This window comes from Rattus norvegicus, chromosome 6 (genome assembly GCF_021556685.1).
Source record: "Rattus norvegicus strain SHRSP/BbbUtx chromosome 6, alternate assembly SHRSP_T2T, whole genome shotgun sequence".
NCBI lineage: Eukaryota > Metazoa > Chordata > Mammalia > Rodentia > Muridae > Rattus > Rattus norvegicus.
The window spans coordinates 33,223,075-33,239,400 of NC_141539.1; the positions used below are offsets into that span (position 1 = coordinate 33,223,075).

At 47.9% G+C, this 16,326-nt stretch overlaps 1 protein-coding gene across 1 annotated transcript in view; it reads right to left on the bottom strand.

The window, feature by feature from the left end:
• Positions 1 to 16,326, bottom strand: part of Efr3b (EFR3 homolog B) — a 73,471-nt gene that overhangs the window by 35,634 nt on the left and 21,511 nt on the right. The window contains 1 exon segment of the mRNA NM_001427261.2: positions 383 to 459. Coding sequence (NP_001414190.1) covers positions 383 to 459 — 77 coding nt within the window.

Below are 16,326 nucleotides of genomic sequence, written 5' to 3' on the forward strand. Positions count from 1 at the left end.
TGCATAACACAACGTGACACAGAGTGACAGCTTGGGAGCCAAGAATCCTGGCCTCCTGTGCGATGCGCAGCCAGACACCTGCCAGATGCCAGGGAGAGCCAGAGCCAAATGCTAGACAGGGGCACGTTTTCACTAAACGTCAGGAAAACATTTCCGTCAGGAGGGCGAGCAGCTGAGGCAGGAGTGAGAAAGATGTGTCACCGGCATAGCAGCAGCCCGGCACATCCCTAAACAGTCTCCTATACATCCAGCCTTCAGAGGGGTCAAATGTCAGAAGGGCCAAATGCTTAACAGAGCCTCTCACCCTTCCCAGGGGCGGGAAGAGTCAGTGCCCAAAGTCCTTCCCCAGTCAGCAGCCCACGTAGCCCTTAATGGGACCCACCTCAGGATCTTCAGGGAAGATATTGTCCACCAGCCTCTTGTACCTGGGACGAAGAGCGCCACAGCAGCCACACACACCTAGAATGGGAAAAACAACCCAGGTGTAAAGCCTTGTTATGAGGCTGCAAAGACCAGGGACACAGGGCCTATGAGGAAAGAAACCAGCCGAAGGGCCAGGGCCTTGTCCTTCCCAGGGTAGAGGTCTCCAGATGATCCCGTGTGCCAAGACACTGGCCTAGTTTAGGGATTGGGCAGAGTGGGACATTCGGGGGAAGAAACCAGGCCTCAGAAGAACACTTGGAGGGTCAGGCCTCATGGGTGGGGAGCTCGTGTAGAGACCAGGCACTTCCACCACGCTACCACTTACATCCACACCCACCCCATGATTTTCAGAGATCGGACTATAAAACCTCCTCTTGCAGCCCATGAGTCTAGAGCGGTGGTTCTCAACCTTCCTGACGCTGTAACCCTTTAATACGGTTCATGTTGTGATGACCGCCAACCATAAAATTATTTTCATTGCTACTTCATAAATTTTGCTACTGTTATGAGCCATAATGTAAATTTCTGATATGTAGGATATCTGATATGTGATGGCTATGAGAGGGTCATTTGGCCCTTAAGGGGTCATGACCCACGGGGTGAGAACTGCTGGTCTAGAATGTCCTGGGACGATGATGGCCACATTCAGGGTGACTGCTCTGCCTGCTGTCACTGGCTCCTACATTTCCTTTTTCTGTGCCACTCCACTTCAGAATGGCCTCTTGCTGTGATACATGAACAGGGTCATTAACTATCAACAGGAAGTGCTTCTTTAAGGTCCTTGTCTGTGGTATTTGAAGCTGCACTGGAGAACTGGGCTAGTACTCCATCCAGGCCCTTTCCTGGTCCAAGGGCTTTTGTCAGTCAGTGGGGGAATGGAAAAACTAAGAACAATGTAGCAGGGTTTTACAAAGCTACATTTATGTCATCAAGAAGCCCCAAATGACTCTGTTCAGGGTCTCTGAGGCTAGGAAATGAAAGTGTTTGGAAGTCAACAATAAAACTGGTTAAAAAAAAAAAGAAAAGAAAAAACAACAAAACCTCCAGGTCCAGCATTAGAAACTTAATGGATCAAGGAAACAGAAACTTCTGGAAACTGTCCTCTTTAGCCTTCTCCCCAGGCAGGACATTCCTCTGCTGCATCCCAGCTCCTTTGTGCTGGGGGTGTGGGGGGGAGTGAGTAGAAAGTGGGCGGGGGTGGGGTGGGGGTGGTAGTTGCTTTCACAGAGGAGCCCATCAGCCTGGGGAAAGTCCATCCCGAAAAGAAAACTAAGCGCCCCCTTCATCCGCCAATTACAGAAGAGTTCTGTTTGTATACGCCCTCTTCTTGAAATGCAAATGTTCGCTGGGAAGATTAGGGGGTCACTGAGAAAAGAATGAATTGCTTTAGTGGAAATTCCTTCACCACACAAAGAGCTCTAAATGGGGCCAGCAGAGAAGCAGTGAGGGAGCTTGGGCAGGCAGTCGGGTGGCACCCAGCCAAGAGGAGGAGACAGCCATGGGTTTGGCTCCAGGGCTGATTTGAGTATGTGGGAAAAGATGTGGACCCGAAGAAGTAAGTGCAGGGCAGCCAGGGTACCAGGGGACTGGTCTGTGAGTCTCACAGGCTCTTCTGGCCACCAGACATTTCCTGGATTTGTCCTGGCTTCCCCTGGCTCCTCCAAGCTGCTTCTTTCTGTGAGAAAGCATTTAGGGCACCCTATTGGCACCCAGGATTATTTATGATTGAATATCTCCCAACTAGACACATTTCCCCTCTTGACCCTCAAAGTCCAGGGTTTGAGGCTATGGGCTACACTGTCATCTGTCTGTCCCAGACAGATATAAACCAACTCGTTAAATCTCTGGAACAACGAATTCCATGGGGTGAACAGCTCCATGGGGTAAATGGGCACTAAGTTTATTCCCACCTTACAGATAAGGAAACTGAGGCATGAAGACTTGCCTAGAGATGCACAGAGATAATATACAAGCAACCAGGATTTGGTCCCTCAAAATCTAGCTTCAGAGACCATGGCTTAACCACTGTATTAGGGCTGGGTGGGTCACATAGTTACCAAGCTAGGAAAACTCAAAGCACATGTGGAAATGGAAGGCACAAAGAGATGGGATCCCAATTAGGAGTGTGTATGTGAGCGTGGGGTGGAGCCCAAGATGCTGCTTATCTGTCCGTCACTGACGCTCCAGTTATTAACCACTCTTGGAGTCTGCAAAGTGGCAGGGCATTGTGGATAAGTGATTTAGACTCGAGTCAGAGAGACCTGGGTTGGAAGCCCAGCTCTTATGGTTTCATACTGTATGACCTTGAATAACTAATTTAAACCAAATCCACAATTCTTCATAGACATATGGTAATGGTTCCCACTTAGGGGACCCCAAGAGACACTGCATCTTTTTTCTTCAACCTCCTAGAAGAAAAGACACAAAGGCCAGGCAAGGCCTGACTGAGGGAGGCTGTACACAGGCTACCAGGGAGCTTTGAGAGTCATCTGAGCAGCGGGTGAGAGTCAAGACCCACAATGATGCAGGGTGACGTGAGGGATGTCTTCAGGGAGCTGTGCGTGAGCCACACCAGACTGTGGGGACAAAGGTCTGAGCTGAGGGACTTGTCCAGACAGAATGGGGGTGGGGGGCTCACAGGCCCAGCAAGACGTGGGCACCTCATAGAAGCAAGAGGATATTGTAAGACTATGGGGTTCCTACCTTATACAAGCAAATACCCCAAATGCAGCAGTACCTCACAGAACTGGAGAAAACAGAGGTGGCTGGTGGGTGGCGTCTAGAATGGGCTGCACACAGAAAGGCTAGGGCTGAAGTTCATGGGAGGGGGGGACACTGAGGCTGCACCACAGCACTGCAGGAGGTGGTCCTGCTGCTGGGGGTGGGAGTGGGGTGGGGAGGGAGAAGCAAAGGACAGGGTCTGTGACCTCACCAGATTTCCATAAAGCGTGTCACCTTTCTTTCCTTCCTTATTTCTTGGCCTCTTTCCTCAGGCCCTCCAAACCCAGACACTGGAGCCTTGGCAGAAGCTAACACTGGTCTCCGGTCTGTCTCATTAACAACCCTTGAAAACTAAAATCTCATCTGAGAGAATCTAATTAACCAATTCAAAAGCTGTTGGTCTCTAGGAAGCGGTCTTCTGCACTGTGTGTGTTTTTGTTTTGCTTTAAAGACCGAAAGGCAAGAAATAGTCCCATGCTGTAGAACCTTCTAGACGTCTGGGTGTCCGTCAGGGAGTTTACATGAAGAAACGAGCTCACAGGTGTCTGAAACCCATTCTGTTCTGTTGGGTGCTAGAGTTTTGTTTGTTTCCTGTGCAGGGTTTAGCATAAGGTACGGGATATGAAATGAACAACCTGGTTTAGGAGGGAGGAAAAGCTCAGGAAAAAGTCAAAGTTTTGTCCGTTTTAAGTAGTGCACCGTATTGATAACTATAGAGCTGTGTAGCTCAGTGCAGCCCAACAGGGGCGTCATCAGAATGCGAGGCCCAGGGCCAGATGGGTCGGCATCTTATTATCTGCTTCCCTTTAGAAGCAAACAACCATAATCATAAACTAGAGAGATGTCTTTCTGGAGTCTCAGCCACAGAGCAGAAAGCCTTATATAGCTTCCATACTTCCTGTGCAATCCAGAGAGAAGGCAAAAACCTGGGGATTCTGGGCTGAGGCCTGGCCTCTGGAAGCCAAAGCAGTCAGTTACAGGAAGTGCCAGGAAGATTGCACTGAGTTTTCTACCAGACAGAACCCTGCCAGGGAAAAACCAAAGAAAGCATTAAGAAGCAGCTGAAAACAGTCATCTGAACGAGAATTCAATAGGCTTGTCTATGTTCCTTTAATCTTGCTCCTGAGAGCACTGATTCTGAATGTTTGCACATAGAAGCAGGTGGAGATTAACTCTCAACATGTCTATAACGTTAATTCTGATGCATTTTATTTCTGGGAGAGAATTGCTCTCCCCCAGGGTCATCTCTCACTCTCTGGAGACTGTATCTGGTAGATGCAACCTCCATTCACCAGAGGTAACTTTCCAAAAGATGCTCTTCAGTCACTACACTTTCAGTCACCTAACAATGTTTTATACCTATTTTAAGGAAAAGTGGCCTGGCCAACTTCCTGTTATAGTATCCCTGGGTAATCGAAAACCAAACAATTAACAAAAAGTTAACAGAATATCCCGTTAAAAGGCTTCAGTAACTACTAGAAAACTAAACATGCAGACTGCCCTCGTCCCCTCTCATTCCTCCTCCCCTAGAAGTCATTAGGCCAGATGCGAGGGCTCCTCACGGGACATGTGCATAGACGATTCCGCCTGATAGAATGTTCTTCCCACCCATGGTGTGTGGTGCGGTTTGGGGGAGCACTGAGCTCATTCCTCAAGGGTATGAAGTGGACATTCTGGAGACGGGTAGCAGGAGGCCAGGGTTCTCCTGCTGGCCCACACCACATACCCTGGCCTTCTCCCTGCCTTGCCGGCCTTTGCATGGCCCGAGCTATCTCATCAGATGACCCTTTCCCATTAAGGAGGGTCTGGTGTGCAGCCGCAGTGAGAGCACAGGCCCAGCTCTGGCTGTTCTGGATCTGATGGCGAGCGGCCCGGGTTCCTGGCAGCATCATCTGGTCTGCTGGCTTTGTCAGCCTTGCTAACTCCTGCCCACTGCAGCCTTTTCTCCTGCCTGCCCCCACCCTGTGTTCTTGACCAATCTGTCCTTTTGGCCAGAGCTGCCAGTGACAAGTGGAAGATGAAAACAATGTCCCCAATATTAAACATCGCAAACTTTTCAAAATCTAGGTCTTCTCTGGTGACACCTTCTTCCCAGCCCATATGACCTGTAGGTCCTCACACAAGACAGTCAGTCTCCTTTGGATTTCTCATCTTGCCTCGCTGCCTCTGGCTCCCGTAGGCTCATCTTTAATAGCCGACAAACCCCAGGGCTTACCGACTGCTTTGGGTTGAACCCGAGTGTTTTTATCTCTTTCACCGGGATCCTGTCATGACCTGGTAAGATAGAGAGGCAGGATCTGAGAGATTAAGCTCCCTAATTCTCTCGTCACCAGAGCTGGAATGCATCGTCAACCACTCCCCAGCCTTCTTCTATATTGTCCTTTGACACTGGGTCTGCAACCTGGATGCTGGGCTCTGTCCTGTCTTCTTTATGTCCATTTCTGATGGAGCACTGAGGTGACTCTGGTTTGGTTTGCTTCCCAGTTGATGAGTTAGCGGGGCTCCATTTCCGCATGAAAACCTCAACGCTTACACTTGGCATTTGACCAGGGAAGCTCATCCAAGGCGGGGGTCACCCTGTCCCTCAGCATCCTCCACCGTAGACACTTCTTTACTTCTCTGCCTCAGAAGGCTCGGGCTCATGACAGAGAGCAGACGTCCTACTATAACAGGAAGTCCTAAAAGGGACAGAGGGTGGAACATGCAGCAAATGAGGTGACAGGGAATCTTGGGTACAAGTTAGTGTGGGTGGTGACCAGCAGCGATAAGCACTCTGACTCAGGGCCTGGCACAGGCTGGACCACCCTGACTCAGGGCCTGGCACAGGCTGGACCTCCATCCCTAACGCCTCTGCCAGCAGCCATCCCTTCCTCTCTGTCCGTGCAAGCGCATTCTTTGCAGAGTCTCCCAGGCAGAGTTCAGGCTGTTATTTCAGTGACTCATCTTTTCTTCCTCTAAAGAAACTGTAAGTTGCCCGGGTCTTGTGTCCTGCAACCTTGACCTCTGTACAGTATCCTGAGCACAGCAGCCCCGGGAGGGGCAACTGACGTGCCTGTGCCTTTGTCTGCCTTTGATCAGCTTGAGACCCAAGGAAGTTCTCTCCTCTCCGCTCTCATTTTCTGTCTTAAAAACATCAGTTCCATTATCCCCATTCACACACACACACACACACACACACACACACACACACACACGCTCACACAAAGCCTTTTCACTCAAAATAGCCCATATTTATTTTCTTCTATAATCTCCCTGTAAAAACAAGGGCTAGACTTGGTTGTCCCTACCAAAGCAAATGGAATTAAAAAAAAACACACACACAAAAAAAAACAATTCACAATAAAGTCTAACCCAGGGCTAATGGCACAGACGGCCCTTTTAGATGAATTGGAGGAAATGGGACAAAGTTCAGAGAGAAAGGCGGGTCACCCCCATGTGGTACTTCCCAGGAGGACCCAGCTGGTGTTCAACGGACACTGCTTACATGATGGCTGAGCTGTGGGGCCCGGAGAAGGAAGTTAAATAAAAACACAGGCTGCTGGCCGTCAAGGAGCTGGTTCTTCAGTTGGGCTAGAGAAGAACCCCCACCCCCCACAGTTGCTGGCGTGTCCTAGGGAGTCCAAGGGGGTCCACCAAGCTGAAGTTATCAGATTTGGATAAACCCAGGAAAGCACTAAAGAGGCAAGGCTTAAACTGGCTCCTCAGAGCAGTGGAAACTCGAGTACTGAGCAGGGAGGAGAAACCAACAAGTTCCCTTACCCATAGTTCCCTGCCCCTTGTTTCTACTTTAAAAAGACACCATGCTCTCAGAGACACGTTTATAACGTAAAACACTGTAGTCACATTGTTTGATGATGGACATCGTGATGGCGTTTGTTCTGTTTCCATGTTTTCACATATGTTTAAGATACATACATGAAATCCGGGTCCTACGGGGCACTGTCAAAGTTCACTTTCTTCTTGTGTCAGAAATGCTGTGACCTTCTCACTACATATCCCTAACCCCTGGACTTTAATGACTGCTAATGAGCCATGTTATTCAGTCTTTGGACCAGATGCCGATTTATTTAATCATTCCCTTTTGTTCCTGATCTCTCATTGCTAAGAGTGAGGCAGCCATTTGCCCTGGGTAATTAAAGCCAGGGAGTCACACAGGCACAACCTGGGTCTGCTTGGTTGGAAGGACATTGATGTTATCGTGTGGCTACAGGACAGGTGTATGGTTGTGGGGGCCACACAACGGCTGGTGTGCTACCATCTGTTTCTCACCCTGGAAGATTCTAGATGGATAAGAATAAGAGAAGATTCAGGTGAAAATGGACCCGGGGAAGGAGTTGGGAACTAGCTTCTACATGGTCCCCACCGAAAAATGAATTCTGTGGCAGCTGAATTCTCTCCAGGGAGGCAGACGATCCAGGAGCTGGCAGGAGCAGGCTGACCTTTCATGCTCCAGAGCCGCCAAGATGCTCACCGCTTTCCAGCCAACCTCTCTCTCGGCTAATCTGATTGCCACCTTAATTGAGAATGGGAAGTTGAAAAGAAATGCATCTGATTGATTTAGTGTCAGGACTTCAATTCTTTACTACTGTGGGCTTCCCCCGAGGGCTTTAGCACCACTGTCCAAACAGATAACAAATAAAACCAAACAGAATCTCTTCCGGTTGGCTGACTCATGGGACCACAGACAGTAGGAAATATTTATCTCACTGTATCCAGGGGCCTGATAGCTTGGATTTTGAACCCCAGTCCCGGCTCTGACAAGGTATCCAGACTGAGGCAAGGTATCAAAGCCTGTGTGCCTTTCTGCGCAGCAGTGAAATGGGACCAAGGAAATCTGTTTCTTGGGACTTTAGCAGAGATTAACCTAAAACAAGCAAAGTTCTTAATTGTTTGTGCCACAAGATAAACACTCAGTCTACCACAGCCTTAATCACCGGCACCACCACCACCACCGCACCACTGACCAGGCGGCACTGTGACAACTGATTATTATTTAGATTTATTTTTATTTATGTGTTCGAGTGTTCTGCCTGTGTGTACACATGTGTACCTGGTGCTTGCTGAGGCCAAAATCCTAGGAACTGGAACTGCAGAAGGTTATGAGGCCACTGAGTGGGTGCTAGGAACTGAAACTGGGCCCTTTGTAAGTACAAGTGCCCTTAGTCACCGAGTCATTTTTCTGTCACCATCACCACCGCCATCAGCAGCAGAGTCTCTAGCCCAGGCTGGCCTCGAACTCCCCATGTAGTTAAGGATGGCTCTGAATTTCTGGTCCTCTTCCTTCCAAGTGCTTGGATTATAGGCATGCACCATCCTAGGCAAGGTTTATGCAGTACTGAATGAGTGGGCCATGGATATATAAAATGGGCTCCAAGCATGCTAGGCAAGCATTCGGTCAACTTCAAGTGTTAGGGGACAGTTGCCTGAGTCCAGTCACTGAAGGAACAACCTTCATCTTGCTGACGGGGTCAAAACTGAGTTCATGTTCCCAGGCCCCGGAAGCAACTTCTATCCTGATACGTGCAGATGTCTCATGTTTGTGTGTTAACTAGGGAAGGATGTAAAAAGGGAAGATGCTGTTACCCCATTATCTAAACCAAGGCACACATATGATAAATGTATTGATTTAATTGGCTACATGCAGCTGGTCCACCCCTTTGTCCTGTTATCATTCTAAATTCTAGTACAATCCAGGAGCAGACCTGACTGCAAAAGCTGACTCAAGGACCCCAAAACCAGATGACCTGGATAAGGTTCAGTCACCATTGTTAACTTCCTTGTTTAACCCCTTCTGTCAAAATATGATTGGTCAATGCCATAGCCCATCCTGCTCCCCCTTGCTTTGTGTTCCCGTCCTATAAAAATGTTGTGTGATTGCCCTTCAGGGATGAGGTTCAGATCCAGAACTGGCAGCCTCCTGTTCAAGAAGAAAATAAAGCTTTCATTTTTAGGCTTCTGTCTCCAATGTGAGTTTTCTCAGCTTCCACCCAGAGCCCAACACAAGTAATTATTATTAACATTTCTAGAACTGGGGAGAAGTCACAGTCAATTGAGTGCTTGCCATGTGCTGATTCTGGATCCCCTGCAACAACTCAAAAGCTGAGAGCTGTATCCCATGTCTGTAACCCCAGAGCAGAAAGGGTAGGAATAGGCAGATCCCTGGAGCATGCTGCCCAGACAAGACGGCCCACTGGTGAACTCCAGGATCAGTGAGAGGACCAGTTCTGAGACCCTATCTCAGAATAAACCCAGTAGCAACATCTGGCCTCCACCTGCACGTACACACACATGTGAACACAGTTTCTTTCCCCGCTTGGAAGATGTCGGGATAGAGGGCAAATGAAATAGCAGAACGTAACTGGCCAATACAGATTTCTATCTTTAGTTCTCTCTCTCTCTCTCTCTCTCTCTCTCTCTCTCTCTCTCTCCTTCCTTCCTTCCTTCCTTTGTAAATTTGTATTTATTCACCACGGAAATAGTGGCCCATGCCTTTAATTCCAGCACCGGGGAGGCAGAGGCAGGTGGATCTGGGAGTTTGAGGCCAGCCTGGTCTACAGAGTGAGCTCCTGGTAGGACAGCCAGAGCCCCACAGAGAAGCCCTGTCTCAAACAAGAAGATGATGTATTTATTCTATGTGCACAAGTGTTTTGTTTACATGTATGTATGTGTACAAAAGGTGTGCCTGGTGCTTATGGAGGTCAGAAGCGGGCATGGGAGCCCTTGAAACTGAACTTAGGATCATTGTGAGCTACTACGTGGGTGCTGAGAACCAAACCTGGGTCCTCTGAAAGAGCAACAAGAGCTCTTAGCTACTGAGCCATCTCTCTAGCCTCTCTCTATTTTTTGCTTGGGGTGTGTCTTAATTAAGGTTACCGTGATGACCAAAAAGCAAGTTGGAAAGGAAAGGGTTTATCTTCCATATCACTGTTCATCATTAAAGGAAGCCAGGGCAGGAACTGGAGGCAGGAGCTGATGTGACACTGTGGAGTGGTGCTACTTACTGGCTTGCTACCTGTGGTTTGCTCAGCCTGCTTTTTTTCTTTTTCTCCATCTTTATTAACTTGGGTATTTCTTATTTACATTTTCAATTGTTATTCCCTTTCCTGGTTTCCAGGCCAACATCCCCCAACCCCTCCCCCTCCCCTTCTATATGGGTGTTCCCCTCCCCACCCTCCCCCCATTACCGCCCTCCCCTCAACAATCATGTTCACTGGGGGTTCAGTCTTGGCAGGACCAAGGGCTTCCCCTTCCACTGGTGCCCTTACTAGGCTATTCATTGCTACCTATGCAGTTGGAGCCCAGGGTCAGTCCATGTATAGTCTTTGGGTAGTGGCTTAGTCCCTGGAAGCTCTGGTTGGTTGGCATTGTTGTTCATATGGGGTCTCGAGCCCCTTCAGCTCTTTCAGTCCTTTCTCTGATTCCTTCAATGGGGGTCCCGTTCTCAGCTCAGTGGTTTGCTGCTGGCATTCGCCTCTGTGTTTGCCATATTCTGGCTGTGTCTCTCAGGAGAGATCTGCATCCGGTTCCTGTCAGCCTGCACTTCTTTGCTTCATCCATCTATCTTATCTAGTTTGGTGCTCAGCCTGCTTTCTTATAGAACCCAGGGATGGCACCACCCACAAGGGGCTGGGCCCTCCCCCATCAATCACTAATTAAGAGAATGTCCTACAGGCTTGCCTAGAACCCAATCTATTTTCTTAATTGAAGTTCCCTTCTCTCAGATTACTTCAGCCTGTGTCAAGTTGACATAAAACCAACCAGCACAGCACGTGAAGCTCACGTAGCGGTTACGAAAGTCTATCCCAGACCCAGAAGACACCCATCCCCTCTCAGATGTCCAAGGGCAGAGGTCTGTGGGGAAACACCAGTGGAAGGTGGTGACCATGACCAGCAGCAGCCCCCGGGGAGTTCTGAACTCATCTGTGCTGGGCACTCTGCTCTCTGCTCTCCTTCAGTGAAGCTTTATAGTTCCTGAGGTTGGTAAAATTATCTTTATATTCCAGATGGTGGCAAAGCATGGCTCTCCTCCAACGTGCTGACTTGTAGAAATGAAAGATTTGAGGACTCTCCTGAAAATACCTCATATTGTTGCTAGGTTAAAAAATAGAAATATGAATATATTCAAAAGGAGTAAGAAACACACAGTCAGGTTCATACACATTAAATGATACGCACACATGGACGGGGTTGCTGAGGAGACGCGCTGGGGTGGGAAAGTGTCAGGGTAGAGTAATTTTGAACGTTGCTTAAGAGAAGAAATCCACTGTATTGTGAGAAAACGGCAGCATTCGATGTAGGAGAGGGTAGAAGAAAACCACATTTCCTGAATGTTCTTATGTTTTTATTCTGAATATGCATGTGTGTCCGAGTCCCCACACGCATGCAGGAGCTCATGAACACAAGTGTTCACAGAGGTCAGAAGAGGGACTCAGATCTTTCAGAGCTGGAGTTACAGGCTGTGTGAGCCACCCACCGTAAGTGCTGGGAGCTGAACTTGGGGCCTCCGCAAGAGTAGAATGCACAGAGTAGAATGCACGTTTAACCACTAAGCCTTCTTTTCAGTCCCTAAGTGTGTAGTGTTTTATGTGCTTAACTTAAACATTTTGCATTAAAAATCAAAAACCCCATGAGGTTGCTGTTGCCACTCTTCAAATGAGAAAACCAAAGTCCAGAAGGGTTAATTCGTTGGCCCAAGATCCCACAAGCAAGGAATCGGGTGCGTGCGTGCGTGCGTGCGTGCGTGCGTGCGTGCGTGCGTGCGTGCGTGCGTGCGTGCGTGCGTGCGTGGGCGGGCGGGGTTATGGATCGCTCACAACTTCAGAGCAACTGTTCATATAAAATCTGAAGGGACAAAGTATGTCAGGCAAGCATGGAGAAAGTGTGTTTAAGTAGAAAAGGTCAAATTCTGGGATGGCATGTTTTTTAAAACGTTGCCCACCAAGACTGGCGAGATGGCTCAGTGGGTAAAGGCGCTTCCCTGAGTTTGATTCCCACAACGCACATAGTGGAAGGAGAGAACCAGTTCCCATAAGTTGTCCTCTGATAACACTGCCTTTTGTGGCACGCTTCCACCCATGCACGGACTCCCATACACACAATAGATAAATGTACAAAGTAAACCGAGCCTGGTGTGGTGGTACACGCCTTTAATCCCAGCATTTGGGAGGCAGAGGCAGAGGGATCTCTGTGAGTTTGAGAACAGTCCAGTCTACAGAGTGAGTTCCAGACAGCTGGGGCTACATAGAGAAACCCTGTCTTGAAAACCCCCCCTCAAAAATAAGTAAAAATAAGTGATCAAGTTATCTATAATTGATAAAACTGTTTTGTGGACAGGACCAATGCCCTTTGTATTGATACTGAACCATAGTGTCACATTATGGCATCATCAGAGGGCACTGTGTGGAGGGTACATGGGGCTTTCCTTTGCTTCTTTGCAACTACTTAGTAACCTGTATTTCTAAGTAATTTTAATTTAACGTAATAAAGGCAAAGATGTTTCCGCTGGCAGAGATGGGAGCTGTCAAGGGGACTGGATATAGATAGAAGCCTCGTGCACACACAGGGGCCCAAGAACACAACCCCACATGGCACCACACCTGCCGTCCCCTCTGAGTGACTACCAGCCTTGCACTAGGTTAGCCACTAGTGGAGGGAGGAAGTCCATTTGCCGAGGTCACCATGGTTCCAGCAGTGACGGGGTGACTTGGGGTAAGATTCGGTAACAATACACAGGAAAGGCCTTTGTGCCTCCTTCCCTCCCCCCAGTGACTATTATATCCAATCAGAAATAAAACATGGTGGTGGGTGTGTACTGATGCTCTCTGGGAAAGTGTCCCATGTTAGAGGTTCCTCAGAGTGCGTGAGCGCTCCAGCTGGGTGACTTTCAGGGGAGGCATAAGTCAGGCACAGCCTTGAAGGGTATGGATCTAGTAATGAAAAGAAAGGGGTCATCCAGGCAAGAAAGGTTGCTGTGCAAAGGATCACACGGACAAGTGTCGCAGGAACAAACCTTGCTTGGGAATCCTTGCAGATTCACAGTCCAAAGGTCTCAGTGTAGAGCGAACACTCACTAAGATGTCTGAAAATCTTAAATGATATTCATAGAAGACCATTTCTAAAGAATTATCTTCAAGCCAGGCATAGTGATGCAATTTCGTCCCAGTAAACTGGAGACAGGCAGCGGCGGTATTGAACTCAAGGCTGCTCTAGACTATATAGTGAGAAGCTGATAGGTTACATTGAAGGATCCTGTCTTTCGGAGAGGAAGGGAGGGAGGGAGGGGGGAATTAAGGAAAGAACACTTTCTTCTAGGTTTTTCACTAGATAGAAGAATGGTATACAGGCTAGAGAGGTGACTCAGAGGTTAAGGGTTCCAATTGCTCCTGCAGAGGACCCAGGTTTAATTCCTAGCACCCACACCGTGGTTCACGATCACCTCTAACTCCAGTTCCGGGGCATCGCATACTCTTGTCTGGCCTTTGCAGGCATCAGGCACACACATAGCACACATACACACATGTAGGCGAAACGCTCATATGAATTGGATAGATAGATAACTGTGCACATCTCTAATCTCAGAGGCCGAGGTAAACAGATCTCCGAGTCTGAGGCCAGCCAAGGCTGCTTAGTAAGACCTTGTCTAAAACAAAGGCAAAATAATCATCTAAGAATAGTGCACCACACTGCAAACACATGCACTGGAATTCACCAAACTAGGATGGGTCTATGTGCCGTCAGCTGCATCGCTCAACCCCTCTGTTAGCATCCTTGTCTGCAGGAGGTGCTCAAACTAACTCCCACAATTCAGCCCCAGACGTGGGCTTCATCCCAACTCATACACATTTTTCCTGTTGTCAAGGTAGCATCTTGAATGGGTCCTTCAAACTCCAGGGAGACCCACGAGAATTACTGCATCTTTTCCCAATTCTTTGACATTTTGCCTTGTTTACATTTCCACACAATGGAGAAAAAATAATGTTGGGAAGAACATTTGCATGTTACAGTCATTCTCCCTTTTCTAGATCACTCCCGGAGTTTGGATTTTCAGAGTCTACAGGCAGAAGCAGGAATAAGGCTCAAGCGTCTGAATTGGGTCTTCAGGGGCAGGACAGGTCCCCACTGTAGCAGGAGAGGATGTGGGAGCAAGAGCTGCTTCACTTGCTGGGGTAAGGAAGGAGAAGGTAACCTGGAGGGATGCTGAAGGAAGTGACTTGTGGGCTCTCAGAGGAGAAACCTGGGTGGTTGGATTTGAAGTTTAGAGCAAATAGAAGGAAGACTGTTACAGATAGAAGTCAGAGCCTGGGTGAGAAGAGGACAGAAAGCCCAGAGGACCGAACTTTGCAGACAGCACAGGCAGGGAAAAGACAAAATCTTGGGGCTACTGAGAGAAATGGTTGACTCTCCATTTTCAAGGGTGAGTTAGCCACACTGGTCTTGAGAGCTGGATTAGAACTCATCCCACCCCTGAGGAGTGTGTGTGTGTGTGTATTAAAAGATCCATTTCTATTGTGCATGTGAGCAGGGGCACACATGGAGGTCAGAGAACAGCCGTGGAAGTGAGTTCTCTCCCTCCACCATGTTCCACCTAGGAGTTGAACTAAAGTCACCAAGGTTTGCACACATAGCAGGTACCTTTACTCACCCGGCCATCTCGACAGCCCAGAAAGACAATATGGATACTCTCATATCAATAGAGTGCCACGTGAGGTTTGAGAAACAGCCATGAGACACAAAGTGATTTGGGGCCAGAGTCTGGAAACTACCTAGTACTCTTCAGGGAGAACAATGGAGAGAGCCTCCCGGCATCGGTAATCTATTTTGCAGGTTCCCACTAAACATAGGCACATGACATACTTTCACCGTGATGTCTGCCAACAAAGGCATTCCCAGTGAAACTTGGCCAGATGGCTGAAATGTGTTTGAATAAATAATTTAAGTGCAAACTTCACTGGCATCATTTTGAAGACAAGGGGACACCGTGGAGAAATTCCCAGGGATGGGGATGTTTAATAAGAAAGGACCGTATACAACAGTCGTTGGCTGTCTATACCAAACTCCTTCTGAAATTTGGTATCCCAGGCCCATCGTGGTGCAAAGAGATTAAATGGAAAGCTTGAGAAATAAAAACTCCTAAGTTCTACATTGCATGCGATTCAAAGTAGCATAATGAAATCTCATGGAGTCTCAGTTCACCCAGGCAAGAATGTGAACGTCCTCTTTGCCCAGCGTATCCAAGACGTATACACTATCATCCAGATACTCACACGGTAGACATCCTGGTTATCAGACTGACCGCTACAATACTTCAGTGCTTGCGTTCCGATAAACCTTATTTTATTTGAAAACGGACCCATAGTGCGAAGGCAGTGACGCTGGCACCTTACACGAGATGTGATTATTGTAACTTTAATTTTTTTCAAATCCTGTTTGTAACAATGGTTCTTAGATGCTTTAACCACCCCCCCCTTGTAGCCCATTGAGCTGTTTTAGTTTCCTGTCATCGTTAATCTCTCACCAAATTTACAAGCTTATAAATTACTGTGCCTAATTTGTAAACCAAACTTATTGTTTTATAAAACTAAACATATTATAGGAGTAAGACACAGGCTATTTAAAATCCAGTATCATGTATAGATTTAGATATCCAGTAGGGGTGGTGCTTGGTATAAGAGGAGTATTGGACTTTCTCATTGCTGTGGTAAAACAGCTGACAAAAAACACCTAGTAAAGGGGTGGTTTATTTTGGCTTATGGTTTCAGAGGGGCCAAACCGTAGCCATGGGCTCTGTGGATTCTGGGTCTATGATGAAGCAGAACATTATGGTGGCTGAAAAATGTAGCGATCTCCTTACTTCTCAGCAGCCAGGAAGGAGGGGGAAGGAGGAGGAGAGAGGGAGGAGAGGAGAGGGGAGAGGAGGAGGAGAGGAAAGCCTGGGATGATGAGAAACATCCTCCAAGTAGACCCAACTTCCTAAGTTTCTAGAACCTCTCAAAAGAGCAACAGAGACACTTCATATCCAAACCATTACCACACTTAACTGTATCTACCATAGGGCCTGGGCTACTACTGAATCTGGGCAGAGGATGTTCAAAGGGGAAGTAGGCCGACTGCTAGAGTATCAGACTATGATGAATTTTAAAACAGGAAATTTAAAACACAATATGTGATGAATCTGTGTTTTAT